The sequence below is a fragment of the Eucalyptus grandis genome, chromosome 6, assembly GCF_016545825.1.
Source record: "Eucalyptus grandis isolate ANBG69807.140 chromosome 6, ASM1654582v1, whole genome shotgun sequence".
Lineage (NCBI taxonomy): Eukaryota > Viridiplantae > Streptophyta > Magnoliopsida > Myrtales > Myrtaceae > Eucalyptus > Eucalyptus grandis.
Genome location: NC_052617.1, coordinates 40,080,954 through 40,104,525, shown reverse-complemented (window position 1 = coordinate 40,104,525; position 23,572 = coordinate 40,080,954). Strand labels below are relative to the sequence as shown.

The window sequence follows — 23,572 nt, the reverse complement described above, 5'->3', positions numbered from 1 at the left end:
ATCGCATGCCCAACACTTCGCAATCGTCGCATGCCTTTTTCACATGCATCAATTTTTCTTCAGTCTGGCCGGACTACCCTTTCTGAATGCATGATCGAGACGAGTGACTACGAATTCTACTTGGCTCTCGAACAACAATTACACATCTTAATCACTTGGTGAGATGATGTAATAATTAGCTTGCCGTAGAAATTTCAGTGAAGAGAGGTGCCACGAATCAGAATTTACAGGTCTTCGGTCGTTCGACTTCTAAGCATCACAGGCGCTCGTGGTGCAATATCTCTCCTGCCAAATTTTACGGTGCGCATATTTATAAGGTCATCTGTCTAATGAATGCTTGATTTTGCAAGGGTTATGCAAAACTAAAATCAAGAGGAAGAAGCAAAGAAAATCCAATGGTAATAGCCGACACTTAAAACGCGTGGAAGATTGTTGTGCCATGCGGAACAAAAAACATGCATGAATGACAGTGTGTGCTTAGATTTGAGCAAGACATGAGCAGAAGGTTTACACTTCCGCACGAGTTAAACAGCATACCAACAAACCAAGCCTTTTTCCAGACTACGTCTGTGTATGACACTAGCCTGGAAATAGTTTCCCTATCAGCAAGGGCTTGTTCTTCTGAAATAAGCTAAACTCAATCACTCCATACAAGTTTTCGATGCATACGCATCCAGTAGATCGGAAGGGAACGGAAATATGATGATCCGTCACGGCACGGTTGTGAGTAGTGCACATTTAAAATTTATTATGTGAAATGTGATTGTTTCCTCTGTCAAGGTATGTAGAGTGCAGATTTATACAACGTGACAGCACGGTTGGGAGACGATGCAATATATATCATTTAGAGCAGAGTATAGCAAGCCCTGTCTGTCACCTTCACAATTTATCCTCCCTTAGTCGTGAAAGGATCACAACAAGAACCTTTCATTGACGTTGTCACGAGAAGAGACCCCCACGGCATGAGACCAGCGGCCTTGTTCCGTCTGTCTCTCCATACTTCCCAATCAACAAAACAAATGAAGATTATGTCCTGTTGAAAGACCATTGAGATGTATCTTGAGGTTTCCTTCTTATTTAGCATTTCTGTGCTCGATGTAAAGCTCGATCAAGCACTAATTTAGCTAGAAGCACCAAGTAAATGAATTAAGATGAGCTCAAGCCTCGCACTGTATCCACTCAATTTAGCTTAATTACTCTCCCCAACATTTACCTTCCAACTGCTGTCCTTGGAAGGAATAAGCATGAGCATGAATTTCTTACACAGAATTTCCCCAGGCATCAAACTCGATCACCAAGTGAAGATGCTCAAAAACTCAAGATTACTTATCAAAGTGAACCGTAACCACATTTGCAATGACAAGATAGATGACTTCCACCTTCTGTGATCCAGGAAAATGGATACATAAGTGAAGAATGCACTTAGATAGAGGAATGTACAGTAATATGACTAGATGAATGACAACAGATTTCTATCTACAGAAGGGCTGTGAACTCATTTCCTAGGTTATATAAGCACTCGAAAAACTGCCTATGCATCCATAAAAAATTATCCCAATTCTAATTAACATTAGCTAAGTCGAACCTGCACTCATCGGTGCGATGCACACACCGAGATCGTAGCTACAGGAGGTAACACATACTCACTTCCTGGTAAGTACTTCCTCAATAATCATCCTCAACCGTCGACCGAAAACGTCCAACTCTGCCGACCTTTGATCTAGCAAATGCCTTGGCCGATCCTTGAACGCGCCAAAGCTAGAGTCGAGGCTTTCGGAAAGGCAGCTACATCTGCAATAACAACGCAGAGGCGGCTCTTGCGAAAAACCCGCCTTGACCTCTTCCAAAGACTGATCAAACACATCCAGGGCAGCTCTCTTCACCAATTCACCGATCCCACCAACACCACCACCGCCTAAGCCAGCAGTAGTCTCATTTGAAATCACAACCCTGTCCTCTCGCCCGCCGAAATCGCAATCCACGTTCACCTCTTTCATCTTCAAGCCTCCACGACAATCGCCACGAGCGGCATCAGCACCATTTGCATTGCCGTGAACGTCGTCAGCGACGTAATCCTCCTCCCATTCCTCCTCCGCCTCCTCCTCGTCATCCTCCTCTTCCTCTGCGCAACAGATCACGCCCTTACCATACTCGTCCCGGCCTTTCGACCCCAAATGCAACTCCGGAGCGAAACTAACCCTAACGCCTACCAAGCCAACCCCATCATCAGGCACGACATCGCCGCTGCCGCCGCCGCCATTGCCATTGCCATTGCCAGTGCCATTGCCGGCGGCGAAGGGCGAGACGGAGGCGTACTTGGGGGCCCAGAGCCTCTCGGAGAGGTCGAAGAGCTCGCGGTCATGGGGGGAGAGGCGGGAGGGGTCGAGGGCGCCGCGGTCGAGGCGGGAGGAGACGGCGCGGAACTTCTTGCGGAGACCGCGGAGCTTCTCGTAGAGCTGGGAATTGGAGTAGGGCTGGGAGGCGGCGGAGGCGGCGGAGAAGCGGCGGTAGAAGACGCGGAGGTCGCGGGGGAAGGAGAGGCGCTGGGAGGAGGCGCAGTCGAGGAGGCACTGGAGGAACCGGATCTCGTCGGCCTCGGACCAGATCCGGTGGAACTTGGAGGGCGGGGAGGCGGCGGGGTCGCGGCGGCGGTGGTGGTCGGGGAGGCGGCGGGGTGAGGGCTTTTGCGTTTGATGGGGAGTTTGGACGGTGGTTCGAGGGGGGTGGTGGTGGTGGTGGTGGTGGTGGTGGCGTGGGGAGGAGGACTCCATTTGGCTCCGGCTACGGCTACGGCTACGGACGAACCCCTGTCGCGGCACAGGAGACGAGCGGGTGGGCTGGTTGGCGGGTCGGCTGGCTGGTTTCGTTCGTGGATCGAACTAGGTCGTGGCTGCTCCCCGAAGAATAAATTTTTTTTTTTTTTTTTTTTTCCTTTTCCTGGTTTGCCTTAAAAATTATTATTTACGGGTGATTTTGCCCCACCCTAAAATTATATACGGGAGAAGAGAAGAGAGTTTTGACACCGCTCCCATACATGACTTAAAGCTTAACAATAGGAGAAGGGGAAAAAAAAGTGACACAATAGATGTGACGTTTAGGTAAGTGATCAATGACATTTACCTAGTGCGGTGTGCTCCGGGACTAACATCGCGTTAAATTTTAATAACTCTTATTTGACTTGCTTTCTTATGTGTGATTGTCATGTAATCTTGTGTGCGTAATAAAAGTTACATTAAATTATAGTTGAGAAATTAATAATCACTTCATTTGCATTGGCTCTAAAAGGTGACTGATCAGACATGAGTAAAATTGGAGGACGGTACTATTTTATTGAAGCAATTAGTTATACGTATTCATTTGCTCTTCCTAAACCAGGTTTTAAAAAATTAAAATAAAATATAAATGGTATCGTTGTAAGCGAGTCACGCGTTTAATTAGTGCCGTGCATTCGAACTAACTGCCTCATCGAATTTCGACAACTCTTGCTCGGACTGATTCCTTTACAACGGTTGTCATTGGCGGGCGCGCGACATAAGAGTTGCACTAGATTATAGTCCAGAAACCAATAGTTGCTCCACTTGTATTAGCTCCAAAAGGCAATGTTATTCAAATTTGGAGGATGATGCAATGTTATTAAAGCACTTTGATTACAGGATCCAATCACTTTTTGCTAAAATTTGCTTCCAATCATACGTATGTGGCGAACGCGCATGAAAAATATAGTCACATTGATAGATTTCAGACCCGTCACTTCTAGTCGTACGTGCTAAGACGAGACTTGGACAATCGTCCAGCAAATTTGACAAACGGGATGTACGCTTTCATCTAATTAGTATCATGAAGTGACCTTTTTTTTCTTTTTTTTCTTTTTTCCTGTTCACGACCCTTTGTAATTTCCATTAGGGCACAAAACCAATAAGACGCCAAACTGCTGCTTTCATGTTCTGGGCATGTGATTTTAACGAACAAAGAAACCAGCGACCCACGCCAACAAAAATACAAATTTTCGATTTTTATGCAGCTCTTCCGAGAATAACTTCGGAGCACATCTTGAGGGCATCTCCGTCCCAGCGAAGGTTGAAGACAGATCCGTCCAGTGAGTAATGAGTCAAAAATCGCGTCATGAACTGTGCACATATTCCTCAACAGTCGTCGCATAGACATCTTCGGTTATATATGGGGCTATGACTCAACAGAGACTGGGGAGGACATAGTGCTGCTCTCTTCCTACACCTACTCCATGGAACTTTAGGAGGTATTTGGACTGCCTCAGGATCTAAGAAAAATTTGCGCCGAGCACCTACTCCGTAACCAGAACTGTTGATTGCAGGAGAGCTAGGCGGTTTTTTGTAAGAGTAATCTTCTCCTTTGCTTCCTCCGCCTTTTCTCTCACGCCGCGCACCACATCCTCCGGTGCTTTCTCTACAAACTGCGGGCTCAGAAAGCAAGAGCTGAATGTCGTTAACATGCACTAAAATGCTGAAAATGAGATTAAAGAAATTAATACGTTCTATAAGTGAACTTAACAAGCTTCTCCTCGAGTGAAACAAATGACGCAAGGACGTGCAAGTGTATGATACGCCAACAAATTAAGGTGGGTTCAAACACATACTTTAGGGGAATTGAGACGAGAAACAAGCCCATCATACTCCGTCTGCATTTTAGATAGGCGTTTAGAAAGGCGTTCAAGTTCAGTAGAGATATCGACCATATCAGCAAGGGGAAGATAAGCCTCCAGTCCTTCACCGGCAACTAAGTGAACAGATTGGTTTGCATATCCTGAATATATAGCCGTTGCATTAATCACAATATTTTACAATTCATAAAGGCGCCATGAGGAGGAACACATAAACAACACACAAAACTGACTGCAATCTGCAAAACACCCCCCAAAAAAAAAAAAAAAAAAAAAAAAACAATATACAATAAACAATACGTACCTGGTGGAGATTCAGTAAAATGGACATGATCTAAATCTAGGCGGGACAATAAAGCTAAAACCTCCTTTTCTTTCTGCAGTAAGAAATGATATACAAGGTCAATTAACACTTTGCAAAACTCTGTGAAGTAATGTCCCTGATTAGAAAATCAAGTAAAAGTTAAAATGCTCAAAGAATGGGTTAAAATGCTTTTAAATTAGAAATTATCAGGAAATAAGGGATGAATCACCAAGGAATAATGTGACATTGAAGGAGCAAGCCTGATATTCAACATATCAACAAGTTAAATGAAAGTATCACTTGCATCCCAGAATTTTTACTATAGTTAGTGCAACGCAAGAAATGGATTCTTGCTTTTCCCCATGGAAACTATATGTAGTATTTTATTACCATGTTTCCTTATCAAGGGACTCGTGTAACTGCTTTTTATCATACATACCACAATAAAAACTTGTTTAAACTCCAAAGACAATTCCGTGGTAGGTTTAAGAGGCAAACTAAGGCAATATAGTAATATTCTAAGAAAGTTTTAACATTCTAAAATCATCAAAACTGTTCAGCATTTTTATTGTCCCCTTCAGCATTTGTCAGTGAGGGTAGACTATGTGACAAAGAACAGAACATCTTACAGATATGTAATCAATGACATCAGAGCCAGCCACAATGGATGCAGAAATACGCTTTGCGGGCTCAACAGAGTACTCAGCTCGAGCATTTCTGATGGCTCTTGTCTGCATATAACAAACAAGAAAATAATTTGATTAGATATCTCATTTATGATATACCTTCTATTAGAGATGAGATGATAAAAGTTTCGTGCAAGTTAAGACTGTTTCCTGATAAGAAGAATCAGGAATCAATCCAGGTAACTTACCAAAGCTTGTAAGTTCTCATATTTTTTGATTGAATGGATTTGCCTAGGAAGTGAAGTTCTTGGCCAGGGAGATACCATAAGGGCTTCTTTCCTAGTTGGCAGAGCCTACATGTAAATCAAAAGGTTGAATAAGAAAAAGCTTAGATGATAGTTGTCCAGGATTGATAATATACATAGTGCACAACAAAGTATAGTAAACCATTCAACTGTATACTAAACCATTCCACGCCAACCATAGTTTTTAAACTAACTCCACGCTATTGTTATGCAAGAAACCATCAATAAACTTTGAGTAAGGTATGACTGAAGCTACAAATCTACCGTAACTTATAGAAATTTGCAAAGGAAAAAAAGAAAGTAAAGGGATAGCGAGGCTTGGATATACTGATCAAGCTGAGTAGCAAGAATGCCAATGCTAAGTTACAATGTGTTTCTACAGACTATCACAGTTTCGTATGATGAAAAACAAATCAGAATGCTGTGCATCAGAACACCAAAGTAGAGCATAAAGACTCATAAAAACAGAATATACAAAAGGATTCCTTCTCTCTACACCAACTTCCAAAACCCTGACCAGGGGTTTGGTAGAAAGCTTCAAAGCCAAGTGAAAGGAGGAAAGTTAGGATGCACAAAAGGATTACAAGCCAACAGAGCAGAAAAAAATTTGATAGACTGATAATTTCATATGTTCATAATCATTAAATATTTCTTACTGATATAAAATTTCAAAACTAATTGCCACTCATCAACTAGGACAAAGAACAGCATCACAGGTTTAGAATGTCTTTTCACCTGCCACAGTTCTTCAGTCACGAAGGGCATGAATGGATGCAGCAACTTCAATATATTCTCAAAAACATACAATAGAACGGCCTGTGCAACAGAAGCTATTGAGTTGCTCCCCTTGTTGTAAAGCCGAGCTTTACTTGTTTCAATGTACCTAAAAGCATGACAGCGAGAAAATTACACTCAGACAAATGGAAAGAGGACAAAAGTTCATGCAACAAATCCCTAGTCAACTATCCAAAGCTAGTTCTTACAAAATTAAGCGTACCAATCTCAAACATGTTTTCCCTTTAAACAAAAAAAGAAAGAAAGGACAGTTTCTCTAAAATATTCAATGCAGAATCACATGTTCATTAAACAAAAACGTACAGGTATATGAATTGATTGCCTATTAGACTATATGTACATCAATCACTTATAGCTTGGCCATAATTAATTGTCAGAGATTTGATAAAAGTCCTGTTAGCAGATTTTTCAAGAACATGTTTCCTTATTCTCATGTCATAAGATACACCACGCCCTGAAGATCTCTCTCCTCTCCCACTAAAATATTATTTCCAATAAGTTCTCGAGGGGCTTGCAGCAACAGACACATGAATATGAGTCTCCCTTTGTGTAAATAAGTTCTTTCCTAGTAGACTACTCATTCAATATTATCAGATTTCTATAATCCCCTTGCAAACTGAGATTCAGTTAAATTCTCCTGGTTCTGAGTACATATGTTTGGTTGCAATCCAATCAACCCAACCTCTAGCTTGATCAATTTTAACATGTCATCATAAGCTCAAGAACAATTATAGTACAACCTAAGCTAACTGACTTTTAACTCATAAACAATGACTTGAATTCATAAAGCTCTTAGTTTATTTACTAATATTGTCAAGGCTACACTTATTTATGACTACTAAAAAAACTACTAGAGAAATTTATTATCCCCATAGTTCACTCCAAATGAATACTTGGAAGAACCACGATTTAAATTTACAAACCAAGACCTTTTTTCTATTAGATAATGAAAAAGCCACCATAGGGCACCAAGGGGGTGCAAACATAACCGACAAGCTCAAGAACCATAAACGAGCTCATTCATGAGAAACAGCACATAAAATGCCAATTGGTGCATTCCACAGGTCTCCACAATACCAAAAGTGTAAGAACTACAATGTTGACCACTAGCATGCCTCATTAGTGTTCCCATTCCTATTGCACGATGAATAAAGTAAGCAACTCTTGACATCTATGATGCTGATGGTAGCATATCAAAAGAGATTACCAATACATCATGAAATTCATCACTAGATCTATTCCAATCAAACTCATGGACTGGTAATGTACTTCAAAAGGTGGAAAGAATGAGAATTTATGTGCTGCCCAAGATTCTAGGTCATTCTACTAACAGCAGATTCAAGAGTCCCATCAAAATAAAAAGAGATACAGAATTGGTTGATTTTGATGGCAATATCTTTGTCGACAGTCATTAATTCATTCCTTTTTTCAAGAGAAACAAGCAGCTCCAAGACCATCAGAAAGTGGAAAGCTGCAAAACTTTGATGACAAAAACCCAAATCCTGTTGCAATGGTTTTTTTAGAGTACTATATTTGGTTTTGAGGATTGTGGGTACTATTCGAGAGAAACAAACAACTCCAACACCCAAAAAGGAAAGAAAGAGGGAAGAGACAAAAGGTTGATGACATTCAGCATCATTTAGTTTGACAAATGGACCTCAAAGAACAATCCTCCGAATGAAACTTGTTCATGCTTATAAGCTACAGAGAGATAATGAAACTTTCACATTGACTGGACCTGTATATTAATTGCCTGTGGATTTAACAAGACAGATTGTTCTCCTGAAGAGTAGCTTCTTAAATAGTCCCAGCTACAAGTAATTGCAATTGAGCAAGCTAACTTAATCATAATGCACAACATACCAGTCGGCGAAATCGCCCCAAAAGAAATCATATGTTTCTCTTCCAACATCTCCAAAGAAGAACTTGTCATAGCTTGTGGTGACCGCATCAATAAGCAAATGCAGTTTAGAGATCTGAAAAGTCAAAGCTGTCAGACTCCATTTGTAGTAAGCAACATAAACCAGTGCCAAAAAAAAAAAAAAAAAAATCTCAAGTTTCTCACCACCCAACATTCTGGCAAAGGTAGCCTGAGCAAAGTCTCCTCTTGGTCAAACTGGAAAATGGGAACAAGAGCAGACGTGTTTTAGGTGACATAATAGGTCAGGGTCACCCTTCTACTATATATAAAATAGCAAAAGCAAATGAAGTTTAGTTTCAGTATTCAACCATACATACATATTCCATGTGAGTCCATATTTTAACTTGAGTTGAACAAGTGCTGAAAGTTTCCTTTCAAATAAGAATTAGAGACCTTCCCTAATTTAAGATTTTCAGCTTCCTTCTGGCTCTCTCACACAGAAAATATGCTGTGTAAGTTTTTTTAGGTATTTTATCTAAAATCAAAAGAACCAACTCTAAATTTAGTTTCTATCACTGTCCTCTTCCAATGCTTAAATTTGGAATTACTGGTAAAGTCCAGTGCATATTCAATGATCAAAGAAAAAGTGGATATTAGATGAATTCCAAGAATTCAAACTATTATTTTCCAAGGTGCACCCAACTGCCATAGATGCGGCCAAACTTCAAAATATCTTTGCCACATAAATAAAGCAATTGTAAAGAAGAACCATAAAAAAGCTGCACCATTGGATGGTAGGGTTACATCAAACCCAGGAAAGAGGATGAAGAAAATAATCATAAACTGTCTCAAGATAATTCAAGACTTGTGTATGATGGTTTACAAACCAACGAAATTCACAAACCTTATAAGCTGATATTGCTTCCCAGGCAGATATATCACTTTGATCGGGCAAATTCTGCAGCACGAATTTGCCAGCATTCCATAGTTTATTGGTAAAGGCCTTGTTAGCAGTCAACCTCTCAGTTGATAAATTAAGATCCTACAAGAAAAGCAACTACTATTAGCAGATAAGAGTCACATCTAGTACATGTAGGTATTATGCACATCCAAAAGCAGCAGTTCTTTAGACATTTCCTTATCTCAAAATCACCATAAACAACCTTGAACAGATGAATCAATCTCCCAGAATAATACGCACCTGACCAGCAGTTCCTAAAGCAAGTGTAAAACGTAAGGCATCTGTGCCAAAATCCCCAATAGTATCAATTGGGTCTATCACATTTCCCAATGTTTTTGACATTTTCCGCCCCTTAAACATTTGAAAAGAAACAGGTAAGAGTAGTTAAAGAAAATTACAAGCAAAAATACGAGTACAACATGTCCAATGTGCAGCTTCATAAGAATTACTGTGCCTATTACTATGGTGCTATGGCCAAAGCTGAAATTCATCAATTAAGGTGTCATACTCACTTGTGAGTCACGGATAAGACCATGCAGATAAACATACGAAAACGGAACTGTCCCTGTAAATTCAATTCCCATCATGACCATCCTTGCCACCCAGAAGAATAATATATCATGCCTAAAATGATGGAAAAGACACTTTTTAGGCAGTAGAATGAGAGGACGAAAGTCTATGTGGAGTAATATACTCCGGAATGCAAGTTAATTTATTGGCAGGAAACACCTTGCAAGTCAAACCAAAAAGCCATTGGAGAGATTCACTACAATCACTTGAATGAGCCCATGGATTCAAAGCAGCGGGAAGAACAAGCCCACAAAAATTTACTTGGAACAAGTAATGCATATTCTCTTGAAAGCACTTGTGTGCTGGTTAAGGGAGTTATTAATATTGACTGTTTCTATAACACTGCATAAAGTCAAGCAAGCTTCCAGCCAGGGAGCAGTAACCAAATCTCCAGTTAGAGATCTTGGATATAGAAATCCTAATGGAGAAGCAAACGGGATGTACTCACCCTGTTTCTAGCATTGTTGTTGGATAAAAGCGATTGAAGTCTTCAGCCGATACATCTGGCCATCCAAGAGTACTGAAAGGCCATAAGGCGCTGTAGAGCCCACAGAGATATATATTTAGTCAACCGGATGCAGCCAGTTCTACAAGTTTCTTACAAAGTGTCCATCATGAAAACATAATATCGAAAATGAATGCAGAAATTCCATAAGCTTCATTTACTTTAAACCCATCAAGGGTAGGGAGGACAGGTCTTTCTATTTTTCACATGCTACCATCATGACATAGGAGAATAAAGAACTACAACCATTTTTCCTTTATAGTTCTGCGTAGCTACCACACTGAGGGACACTAAAAAGACAGCTCTGCTCTGTAAGCAGATAAATATGCATATGCTTCATCGTACCAAATATGCTTTTGACCATAATTGAATGCTCCTCTTCATTTTTACACATGTTTTAGACGTCACAAGTAAAGATTATGAACAGTTCTACAATATTTGGTTTGATTATAACAAATCGTCTGTATTAATTTTCAAGCATATTTGGAGAATCTGAAACTTTAGCTAAAAAATTAGCAAAACTGAAAAGGTGAAGATTGTTGTAGAAACATCTTTACCATGTAATACCTACAAGTACCCCCATACATCATGTGCTCAGGTATTCATTATTCTTGCAGATAGTTTACATCAAGAGAGTTTCTCACTACAAGTTAGCATGAACACATACATGCTGACTACAGTTAGCAAGTCCATTTAACTTGCCAAGTGAACTGACCTAGGGAAAAAAAATTTTCCTACATATGTGACCTCATGAATAAGCTTAGAAATACTTAAAAGAATATATGTGAATATAAAAAAGTCACTAAGGCAGGCATCTATGATGCCCAAAATTAAAAACTAAACTTAGTTTCCCAGTAATGAAATACAGGATCGTTTTAATGCTCACAAGTTTTTTTTAATTCTTTTGCCAATAATCCTTCCCAAGTACTAATTAGAAGAACAATTTATTTAAGAGATCTTACTCTAGCATGATCTATCTCAAATCTGCAAAAGCCCATCCTTGTATAATTACTATGTCCCAATAAGGCTTGCTACTTCTAAGAGGAAAATTCTTCACTGTCTAATGAAGCAGTTAACTGAAAAGCTTTTGATCAGCATAATAAACAGGCATAGAGAAACTCTAGCTCTAACAAAGAGACAGACCTTGAAAACCAAGTATCAAGAACGTCTGGATCTTGGTATATTTCAACATTCTTTCCATACTGCTCCTGAGCTTTCTGAAGAGCTTCATCAGCATCCCGGGCAACTACATATACTTCTTCATTGTCCTTGCCAGCAATATACCAAACAGGTATGCGATGTCCCCACCACAATTGTCTACTTATGCACCAATCCTTAATATTTGATAGCCAGTGATTGTAAATCTGTAATGGAAAACTAATTGGCTCAAGTGAAAGAATGAAGCAAATACCACTGCACTGAAAGAACAGTCGGTACGGATGACACTCTAAAAGGTCATTCATAACAGATAACAAAATAGCTGACCCGATCATATATCACCATGCAGAAATCACTCTTTCCTAATCCAAAGGAGCACTAAACAGTACTAAAGTAGCAAGCCGTAATTAAAACTATTTTTGTTGGGTGGATGGAAGTGGAGGGAACCAAAATGAAATAATTTTTTAAGGTAATATATTTTAAGAAGGAAATTTATTAAAATGATTTTAAATGAGAGAAATAATTCTAGCCCACTATTCGTCCCCACTTTTATGGGTAGGTTTTAGGTAAGAGCATTCCATGCCCACAGTTGGTTCCCATGGGAGGTAACAGAGGGAAACTGGTGTACCATTATTTTCTTTTCCTTCAAAAAGGAAAATGTGAATACAAAAAATGAGACATCAGATAAATGCTAAATTCATCTTCGTCTACTTTGTAACCCTTCAACATACATATCAAAGCGTTAAGGGAATTGCAATTTCTTCTCTCTCCCTTTCCCTTGAATTCCCGTTTAACATAAAGTTATCAAACAAAGTCTAAGAAAAGTAGTGCTCCCCAGTAAAGCTACTAGAAATAAACCATAGGAACACTCTAAAAAAGCACAAGAAAATTCCAAAATTATTATGACAGATAAAAAAGACTTCCTTCAGTTTAGCATACCTTCTCAAATCTCTCAGGCATGATTGTCAACTGCCCTTTTTCAACTGCTTGAAGTGCCTTCTCTGCTAAAGGTTCCATAGATACAAACCACTGCTTACTTACCAATGGCTCTATAATCTGAACAGAGTCACAATGGGGAAACAGATAAGAACACCAAAAGAAAATGACCCTTGCACAATATCAGTAGCAGAAAAATGAGCAAGAATATTTTTCAAACTCACTTCTCCACCACGTTGTGACCTGGGTATCCGTGAGGTATGTGGTTCCTTTTTAACAGCCAAACCAGTTTCTTCGAGGTCTGACCAAAGTTTCTTCCTTACTTCAAAACGATCAAGGCCGCTGGAGATTGCAAGCACAGAATAAGTAAGACAGTTCTCTCCGTTGACTAAAAACTAATCTCATACAACTAGGTTTACCGATATAGCCCAGCAACTTCATTTAGCGTCCCATCCTTGTTCATTACGTTGAGTATAGGCAGACCAAGCTTTCTGGCAAGAAGGTAATCATTGTGATCATGCCCTGGGCTTATCTTCAAGACACCAGTACCAAAGTCCATATCAACATACTGCACCATCAACATAAATCAATAATCAGCATCAATGAAATATACCTATAACTTCTTGAGAAAAATATGATGAGCAACAAATAAATCAAATAGAGAATAATAAGGAAAGAAATATCATTGTCCTTCCAATTTAAAGATCATCACATAGTGAACAGTGATGCCAACTTCATGGAGCTGCTTGGATCGGCCAACACTGAGTGCTAAGGTGAAAAGGACAAAAGTGAACCTCAGGACGGCAAATCTGGGAGGTTGACTTAGCCAGAAATTTATAAGACTGGGAAGCAGGAATCCAACTCCATTTTTTCAGAATGGTCAGCAGGAACCAGTTTGGTGTCACAGAAAAAGGATTTATTGAGAAACAGAATGAAGAGTAAGTAACCACCTGCTACTTTCAATGCCCTCGGACAGCAAGCTGCAGGTTGCAGCTCTTTCATATATTTGCATTTGAAGGGTTGTAGCAAGGACAGTAATTGAAGAGCAAAGGCATAATTGTAGGTTTGGCAAAAGCCAGAAATCAACAACCCATTGATACCTTGATCTATTCCATGGATTGTTTAGGGAAGGTGAAACCAATGGGCCTAAAAAGGGATCTTTACCGAAAGGGAAAGGACAGTCTATAATTTCACATTCTTGAGATACCAGCAATTAATTTATTGGACAGGCGTGCTCCTTCCAATACTACGGACACTATGGATACAATATTTCTTTAATGCACTTATGTTTGCTGCAATCCTGTTGTCTTCAACGAGCGCTTTATAAATCAATTACACTGCCTGGCCCCGTTCACAGTCAAGATTTGATTGTTCATCTATTTAAAAAGTACTAATCAAAATTTTGGCCTATTTTCACTGGTGATGCAGGGTAACATAGTATGATATGTGAAGACAACAACTTTACTAATATCAAGGAACAACGAAAGGCTTTTACCTTATCTGAGATAATTGGAACATGACGGCCATATGTCATGGGTACTATTGCCTGCCTACCAATGTACTTTGTGTATCTATCATCCTGCAACAATGCAATCACTTTTAGCTTTACTCATTGTCAAGACAACCCAAAGCAAACTGCCTGGGCTGACCCATATGATCTCATGAATATTCCTGTAAAGAATTGAGCAATAAATTAAGAACAATTAGAAGCTAGCCAGAAATTACATTTTAAATTCGACCATTATTAAACTAATTCCTACTACATTCCATGTCACAAAGAACCCAAAGCACTTGGCCTCTAGTCAATTCCATAATCAGGCTTTCCTATCAAAGCTAATATACCTTAGGATTGACTGCGATGGCAACATCACCAAACAAGGTTTCTGGACGAGTAGTAGCTATTGTCAAGTAATCATCCCTACAAGAAGGGACTTATGTTATTATCGATGAACCAAACAACGCTTGTCAGATAATTGCAAAAGAACAGTCAACCTCAAAATCATACAAATATTCCAAATAAGAATGCCAATAAACCATGTTCACGTTGAAGTTTATGTTCATCAGTAAGACACCCAAAAAAGAGCCACAGCACTCCCAATTTAGCCTAGACGAGAATGAAACTCATATGAATCTGTCATTGCTGCTAAATTATATAGTTTTATTTTACCACAATGGGATAAAGGAAAAGCTGAAATGTTCAATCTTTTAGCTGTAGTGTATTCTTATGTTTTTGAACTGCAGTAGTCAATTAAACTGTCTTAAAGACTAGAACTGAAGGACGTCTCGAACCTTCCAAGCAATGATATCGTTCAAATCAAGGATGATTATAATCAATGCCAAAATTCATGCCTTGGCAGCCAGAGGTGGCAACCCTCGCCTATCCTCCAGAAAGGGTCGATCTTAGCTGTGTAGGAGTGGTTCTGTTGCCCCCTTCTCTCTATCCCTCTCTCTCACCATTTTCTTTTTTTCCTTTTTATTAGAGTTTTCTGTGTGTTGTGATCTGGCACCAGCACAAGATATCAGCACCACATGGAGTTCTTGCCAAGTCCACAATTTGATGGAGTAACTAATGGCAAATGATGTATAAACTTGATTAGAGAAATTGAGCAAGTTGGATGACTTGATCACACAAACAAGAAGCTAGAAGATGAAGATGAAAATACACCGTGAGTTAGGGGATAAAGAATGGACGTAATCCAAAATACCAAAATTTGCAACTTTTTGTAGATCCAAGAAAGAAAAACATAACCAAAGCAGTTAATACCTTGAACCCCCAGCAACACGATACTTAATGTGGTACAGTGTACCAGGTTCTTCAGAATATTCAACTTCCTAATGAAGAAATGAGATTCATGTCAAATATTATGACCCGACGCCGTAGCGTTAATTACTCTATGAAAGATAAAAGAACTTACTAGGTCAGAAACTGCAGTCTGTAGGTTAGGAGACCAATTCACCATATATGACCCTGAAAAAACCACCTCCTTTCAATTGTCTACTTAAAGAACTTGCATCTCCACTTGCATGCCACAGAATTGATTAACCAGCAGTGGTTAAAACAGAGATACAGATTCATATTTCTGATAAATCATGAAATAATCTGTACCGATACAAGTTTAAGAGAAGCCAAATCTAAGCAACAACTCATATCAAGCAGATAAAATATGCTTCTATCAGATTAGTTTTCATCCTTGGGTCATAAATATGCAGAGGTTGCACCCAGCAGTCTCCTTTTTTTTTAATTTTCTGTCAGGAAAGAGTAATGTCGCAAGTTGTGAAGCCAAAGGTAAAGTGCAGAAGAACTTAGTTGCCTGTTGAACTCTAGTTTTCATAACTTCCATATAATTCCTTAAAGAGTTTAACTGACCTTTACAATAATCCAATTATTGAGGATGCTTAAGATACCAAAGCCAAACGTTTTCACGAGGTCGTTAACACAGACCGTGTTAAGCTTCTTTTGTAAGTTATTGAAATGCGAAACTTGGACAGGACCAAGAAACAAGTGGTCACTAATTGACATGTAGCCAGACAATTGACCAATATTCTCAGGATTGGTCAAATACAATGACATAGCAACCGTGGAGGACAAGATTGCAATGAGATACAAACTTCTAATGTCTTTCCTCCAGTTTGTACCTACCAATTAGCTTTCAATTTGATCTAGAACTAATCAAATAATCCAACTCAAAGCTTACTGTATACCTTGATAAATCAAGCCCTTCTCATGAAGCCTCACAAACGCTTCAACTACGGCTCCTGAAAACACAATAAAAGTCACTCTCAGAATAGAACCTTAGGAGAAAAAGCCATGAAACCTAATGAGATTATGAGTTAATCATTACAAAATCTCGAATGCATCAATTGGTCAAAACTTCATAATTTTAAAAATGAGTTGAACTAGCAAGATAATGACAAGAGAAAACAGCTTTTCTGGAAAGGTAAGAAGAGCGAGAAGCTAAGACATATGGACATCTGAAATAAGTACAATCAAGAATGATGAGACAAGACTAGATAAGAATTGTTGAGTTATATATAAGCATATCCATAGACATATAGATAGAAGAATAAAATTCATATTGGGAGAAGAATAAAGAAATCAAAAGGTAGGCCCAAATCTGATTAATAAAGAAGAAAACGAATCAGATGGAAGCAGATGTAATGGTCCTCATTTTCAGCAAGAATTGAAAATCATGATCATTAAGTAGAGCATCCATCCAGAAGCCTATCATTTAACCTGGTTGAAGCACCCTATTGAGGCATCATTTATCTTGGTGGAGGTATTTATTAAAAAGAACTCCATTCCACTACAAGTATCAATCAATGTACATTAGCTCATTCTCGAGCACTTTGTTGCCAGCTTTCAATAAAGTTCACATTGAGAAACACACGACAATTTGACCTGAACTCCATGCACTTAAATACAGAGAAATTCTGCTACAGCTCAGTGATTACATCATAACATAATTCCATTGTTATGCAGGATATACTTTAGAATAAGAGTCATAAGAGAACAGCTATTGAAAGACTTTCATTCACTTATATAGTTTACAAGATATGAAAAAGGATAGAGAAGCATCCAAAAATTTTCTATCTCTTAGGATTCTACTTGGTTAAAAACTGCCTTACGACTTAGCTGCTCATCAAGGGTGAAGTGTTCTCTAGACCAATCACATGAAGCACCAAGCCTCTTGATCTGTCTCGTTATGGTTCCACCGTACCTAAATGTCAAGGATATATAAATGTTTAAGGGAAGATGTCACGAAAATTTAACTATAGAAAAAGTGCACAGGATTCATGTCACAGTTAATGCAAGAAGAGTATATCTACAACTACAACACGACTACCAATCACAGAGCACTAACTAATTCTAACACCAACTGGGTCCACCAGTACTTTTGCTAGCCATAAATAGACTTCAAACAGATGAAATGGAAATTGCATGCTCCCATCTTCATCTCTAAGGTTTAGGAAAATGCAATGCTGAATTATGAAAATAGCAAATGCAGGCTACCACCATAGTTAAAAGTCATAAAAATAGTAGTTTCAGTCTCACAACCATGGAGTAGCAAGGAGGTAGAGAGGCATTACAAGCAATTTCAAGAACAGTCATTCTCTTGGCGCAAAGTAATTTCCACTGTAATAGAATCATAGCATACATCCAAATGTCAAAGTATGTCAATTGCTTGTACGAGGAATATTTTGAAATTATATACATGTATACTCTTCCACCAAGTAACTTGAACTTTTCTGTTGGGATTCTAAACATGATATTAAAGCTTAGCTTAATTTCCAACAAGCCATTTAAAATTCAATTTAGCATCCTACTCCTCCTTCTTCAACTACACTACAGCTGTCATTCTCTATCCGGTTTGCACAAGATAGGATTTTAAAGTATCTCGCCTTTCTTGTTTACAAGGTTCATTGATGTGCTTGTCAACACGTATCCTCTTTCACTTAATAGATTAAGGTTCTCAATTGGAACTCTCAACATAGAAAAATGCTTATTTATTGAAGTTGATAGAGAAGTGAGGCAAAGCTAGGCCAAAGGGGAGTTTGGAAGACCAGCAAGAACTCCCTGTTTAAGTAATTACATGCAGCACTCCAAAACCAAGATTCCTTAACAACTAAAATAAACAAGCTATGGGTGTTAAATGTCAAGGGTTGGTAAGGTTTTGTGTGGTGTGTCAAATGAAACACATTCTCCACCACTTATGCAGGTCCCCATTAACTCCTTCGAGTATCAATCTTTTAACCACAATTCTACATGGAGTGTTTCACACATTAGCTCAACCAAGATCCACAAAGACCAAGGACAGACACTAACCATTAGCTACCAGGGTAGCTAGCTCTGTCATTTTATTCTTAAGCTAGTAAAAGTCATCACTTACATTCTTCTATCAAACTCATAAATAAGGTCATTCTAATCGATTGCTAGGCAATGAATTTAATTGAAGAAAAGGCAATTTGATAGCAATGCTTGGTAGAAGCAATCCTTTAAACAAGAAAAATTCTAGTTGGAAAGGCATAAATACTTTTCCTTCCATTCCCATACACGTTTGGTGAACTCATCTCTACTCAAGTCGGCCCTCTTTATTCCTTCAGATGCAAGCATTCTTTCAACTACCAACTGCAATAATACCGAAGACAAAAGGCAAATGAGTTTCAATATACAAATGAACTTGGATTGTCTCAAAAGTAACTAAAGTTCAAAGATGATAAGGTTATATGGCATATCAAGAGAAAAGAGATCATAGATGTTATCAGCAATCCTATTGCTAACATGGAGATTCTTGGGGGACATACCTGGGTAGCGATTCCAGCATGGTCAGTTCCAGGAACCCAAAGTGTTGGTCTTCCCTTCATGCGGTGGTATCTAACCATGATATCCTAAACAAGTAGACCATGAAAGCAATTTAACCCTTATATCATAGTCAGCTTTTTTCACATATTATATCAACAAATTCAAAGTGATATGAACTATAAGACAAAAAGCTAAGTTTTTGGCTCTTCATACAAGTATAAGAAGCAGTGCAAAAAACCCAGAAGTGAAAGATATTATAAGCAGATAAGATGAAATTGGAAATGTCATGATTTAGCTTCAGTCAAATCAATGTAAATTAAGAGCAAGTCTCACAAGATTAGCAAAACCAGCTAGTACTCAATCAACAACTAATAAAAAAAAGAGTAACGACCTCAAGTGTCACAAACATCGCATGCCCCATGTGCAGCGAACCAGTCACATTAGGCGGTGGCATTGAAATGACAAAAGGATCAGTTCCTCGATCTAACTGTGGCTTAAAATATCCTTGAGCTTCCCACCTAACAAGAAACAGCCAATGTTACATTACATCTAAAACAATCGCTTTACTGCTGTCCATTCATCAGCTTGAATAAAGCTCCTAAATTTCGCTAGCACAAGCAATGCTTAAAATAAATTATCTACTTGCCCACAGTGAGCTGCCTAAAAGTCTTCCACTTTCTTTGCCAAAATTGCGTCTTCAAGAGAGTAATCAGACTCGAAACACATTAGCTACTGCCCAGCAATGGGCTTACCGACACTCATTAGCATTTCCCAATTAATAAACAAACACACTCAGACACTAACGCAGTTACGCAATGAGCAATCAACTCCACCAAGCATAAAACGGCCACTTCGACCGAGAAGACGATACCAGTTGTAGATTCTCTCCTCGGAGGCGAAATCGAAGTTCTTCGCAATCTCCGGCGAAGTGAAAACGCCATTGCCCGACGCCGCGGCAACTGAAACGCGCTCGAAACAAAAACTCGGCGAAGTCAGAGCAGAGAAACGAGCAAAAGCACCGGCTGACTCCGGAAGCAAACAACTCGCGGAAACGACCGCGTCGTATCGGAGCGACGAATTTACCCGCGAAGAACCGGAGTCTCGAGCCGCAGAGCCTCCGGCGAGGGATCCCGGCGCACGGGCGCCGCGCCGAGAGGAGGAGAGGGTTCAGCCGGCAAGCCGAGCGGGAGGAGAGGAGCGACGGCCCGGAGACGGCCATCTGGAGCATCGTTCGCATGCCCTATCTCGGGGAGCGGTGAGCAGCGGGGCCCTTGGAGACGCTCCGGAGCTCTACAGGCGCGGCGCGAGGCGGCTATGTGCAGTCGCGGAGAGCTTCATGGGCGCGAGCGAACGGCTCGGCTGAGCGGAGGAAGAGGAAGACGAAGCAGATAATTGGGAGGGAAAGAGGAGAGGCGGAGAGGAGGATCGGGAAGATGGGATGGAAAATGGAAATGGGCCTCATGGGCCGGTGTCGCTGATTCCTTCGAATTGGGCCCAGGCCCGGGAGCTAGAGTTTAGTTGGCCCACTAGAATTGATCAATCGCCCGTTCCCCCTGGAGAGCCCGAGCATTGCTTTCCTATCGGCTTCGAGCCGAAAGATTTTCCGAACTCCCTTGAATTGGAACCTATTCCAAACGTACACATTGATACGGCGATTGAATTGCAGCTGCGCTGCAAAATCTGGGCTAGACAGCCTCTTAAAAACTGTTGGAAATTGTTGTAGGCCTATGGTTGTGGCTTGCGGAGTGGCAGCTATGTGCCTTGAGATGCTTGTCATGTATCTTATGAAAGCTGCTGCACCCTCTTTCTATAATTGAAAAATGTCGTCAGGAAAACTTTACCAAACAGCGTTGCAAATCTATAATGCAAATTAAAAGATAGATGATTGTGAAGACCAATGCATTGTGTTTTAGATTCAAGAGCGCAATCATCATTTAAGCCACGTGATTGGTGGTGCTTTTTTTTTTTTTTTGGACAGAAAGAAAGTAACTATTAAGTGGAAAAAATATTACAACCTGCCGCTAATGCATCCGAAAGAAGAAGATCAAAAGAGGAGGGGGACTTTCGGCCCAATTAGGAAGAAGACAGCCTTTACTATTGGCCTTTGCGGCCCAGTCTGCCACAAAATTTATCTGTCTCTTGCAAAACCTAAACCGGAGATGGGAAAAGCTGCGAAGGAGAGCGGCAACTTCGGCAATGAGGGAGTATCTCCCATGGAGGGGAAAAGTGCCAAAAAAGTCCTAAACCTTTTGCATTTGTGCCAATTTAGTCCTAAACCTTTTTTTGGTGTCGATTCAGTCCTAAACATTTTTAAGTTGTGCCAATTTAGTCCTTTCCGGCCAATTTTAGCCGGATTTTGCTAATTGGACGCCGGCCGGCCGACATGGCATGATCGGCCCGACGTGGACAACTTTTAATAATATTTTTTTTTTTTTTTATTTTTAAATACTTTTAATTTTTTTTTTTTATTTTTTTAATTAATTTATTTTTCCTCCAGTCGGTCGCCGCCGGCGACCGGCCGTAAGCGACCGCCGACAAGGGCGCGGGCCGGCGAGGGCGAGCCTCGCCCATGGCCCCCTCGCCGAGATCGGGCCATGGGTGAAGCTAACTGGGCGAGGCGGCCATGGGCGAGGTTCGCCCTCGCCGGCCATGGGCGAGGCCGGTGAGGGCGAGCCTCGCCCATGGCCTGATCAGGCGAGGTCGGGCGAGGGCCGGCGAGGCGAGCCTCGCCCATCGCCCATGGCCGGATCGGCGAGGCGGCCATGGGCGAGGCCGCCTCGCCCGGATCCGGCGAGGCCGGCGAGGGCGAGCCTCGCCCATGGCCGATCTGGCGAGGCAAGCCTCGCCCATGGCCGACGAGGGCCGGCGAGGCTCGACCTCGCCGGATCCGGCGAGGCGAGCCTTGCCCATCACCGATCCGGCCATGGGCGATGGGCGAGGCTCGCCTCGCGAGATCCGGCGAGGTCGGCCTCGCCCTCGCCGCGATCGCCTCGGCCGATCGCCGGACCCGCGACCATTTGGAGGAAAAAGACAATAATAATAATAATAATAATAATTTTAATAAAATAAAAAATAATAATAAAATAATAATAAAATAATAATAATAATAATAATATTTTAAAAAATAAAAAATATTAAAATATTAAAATATTAAAATATTATTAAAAGTTGTCCACGTCAGCGCCGATCAGACCACGTCAGCCGGCCGGTGTCCAGTCAGCAAAATCCGATCAAAATTGCCGGAAATGACTGAATTGGCACAACTTAAAAAGGTTTAGGACTGAATTGGCATCGAAAAAATGTTTAAGACTAAATTGGCACAAAGGCAAAAGGTTTAGGACTTTTTTGGCACTTTTCCCCCCATGGAGGGTCTAGCTTTTTGTTGATGGAATCAACCAAGATAAGGCAATCGAGAATCAATCTGAAGATGCGCTTCATTGTTGCCCTGCTGCAATAAGTGGTGTAGGGTGTTGATTAGAGCTTGTCTCTCGGTTTGTAAGGTTGAAGAAGCGGGTACAATCTTAGTAAAACCTTCACGCATTTTCCTAGAGTAGTCCCGGCATATAAAAGCCACAAATCCTTCTATATTGTCCATAATATAAGCCCCATCAATATTGATCTTCAATATGCCCGGATCAGGGGCTTGCCAAAAATTGCTACGATCGGAGCAGTTATAGCATGGTCCATTGGAGAGATGGAGGAGGTTCTGAGTTGTTTTGGCATGAGCAAGAGCAACTTCAACAACAAGGAATGGATCTAGTCGTTCTCGGCAAAAAATGTACTTGTTTCGAGCTTTCTAGATTTGCCAAAAAATCGCAACAATAGTTTCCAGATCAAGTGAGTTTTTCTTTTAAATGATTCGATCTGCTAGCCATTCCTCTACTCGATGTATTGCTATGGGTCCGATTTGAATGCGTAGACTAGGGTGAGCCTAGATGCTGTGAGTCCATGGGCAAAGAAGGAGGAGATGCTCAATCATCTTGAGTAGTTGTCCATGACATAATGTGCAAATAGGATCAGTACTAATCCGTCACCGGAATAGGTTGTGTTTGGTAGGTAGTGCATTGTGACAAATAGACCAGAGAAATTTTTTTACTTTTGGTGCGAGTTTAATCTACCAAATTTTTTTTCCAAATGATTGAGGGAGTTTGATAGGAAGAGGAGGCTTGATGAGTAGTTGTGCCTAGTACTGCTTTCTTGATAGAGATATAACTACTTTTAACTATGAACTCTCCTTGAGTGGTTGCTGTCCAAACTAGACGGTCGGAGGCAAAATTAGTGCTAACTGGGATCCTCAGCACCTCATGAACTGTGGGTGCATCATAGAATTGATTTAGCATAGGGACATTCCAGTTATTTGAGTTATGCTCCAATAGATCAGCTACAAACATAGGTTCATCTCTTGCTGCTGGGCCGCCTATTCTCCCTCTAGGTAGCCATCGGTCCTCACGTATCTTAATTTGAGTGCCGTCACCAACCGACCATTGGAGGTTAGGTAAGATCGCCTCCCTTCCTAATAATAGGCTTTGTCAACCCTAGGAAGGGCGGGCTCCTTTGTTCGCTATAAGAAAGTCCTTGGAAGGGAATACAGTGCCTTAAACAGTTGACTCCAAA

General features: G+C 40.5%; 2 protein-coding genes across 3 annotated transcripts; both read right to left on the bottom strand.

Annotated features, from left to right (window-relative positions):
• Positions 1-728: 728 nt before the first annotated feature.
• Positions 729-2,888, bottom strand: LOC104451995 (probable transcription factor At3g04930). Its single transcript, XM_010066538.3, has one exon. It carries the CDS (start codon positions 2,769-2,771, stop codon positions 1,644-1,646), a length of 1,128 nt encoding a protein of 375 aa, XP_010064840.2. The 5' UTR covers positions 2,772-2,888; the 3' UTR covers positions 729-1,643.
• A 938-nt stretch (positions 2,889-3,826) lies between these two features.
• LOC104449711 (valine--tRNA ligase, chloroplastic/mitochondrial 2) lies at positions 3,827-20,346 on the bottom strand. Of its 2 annotated transcripts, XM_010063951.3 has the most exons (27): positions 20,042-20,346; positions 19,830-19,917; positions 19,350-19,476; positions 18,961-19,044; positions 18,690-18,784; positions 17,284-17,375; positions 16,360-16,413; positions 15,573-15,625; positions 15,422-15,489; positions 14,500-14,575; positions 14,153-14,236; positions 13,077-13,225; positions 12,882-12,999; positions 12,661-12,777; positions 11,707-11,927; positions 10,507-10,596; positions 10,001-10,112; positions 9,729-9,839; positions 9,432-9,569; positions 8,732-8,782; positions 8,530-8,642; positions 6,607-6,754; positions 5,815-5,919; positions 5,570-5,671; positions 4,941-5,013; positions 4,613-4,779; positions 3,827-4,429 (listed from the first exon to the last, which is right to left on the bottom strand). In XM_010063951.3, the coding sequence occupies exons 1-27, from the start codon at positions 20,193-20,195 to the stop codon at positions 4,301-4,303; spliced, it is 2,919 nt and encodes a 972-aa protein (XP_010062253.2). In that variant the 5' UTR covers positions 20,196-20,346; the 3' UTR covers positions 3,827-4,300. The 2 variants fall into 2 exon arrangements, with proteins under 2 accessions (XP_010062253.2, XP_010062254.2); XM_010063952.3 differs by lacking the exons at positions 19,350-19,476; positions 19,830-19,917; positions 20,042-20,346 and having other exon boundaries at positions 18,710-18,784.
• Positions 20,347-23,572: the final 3,226 nt, after the last annotated feature.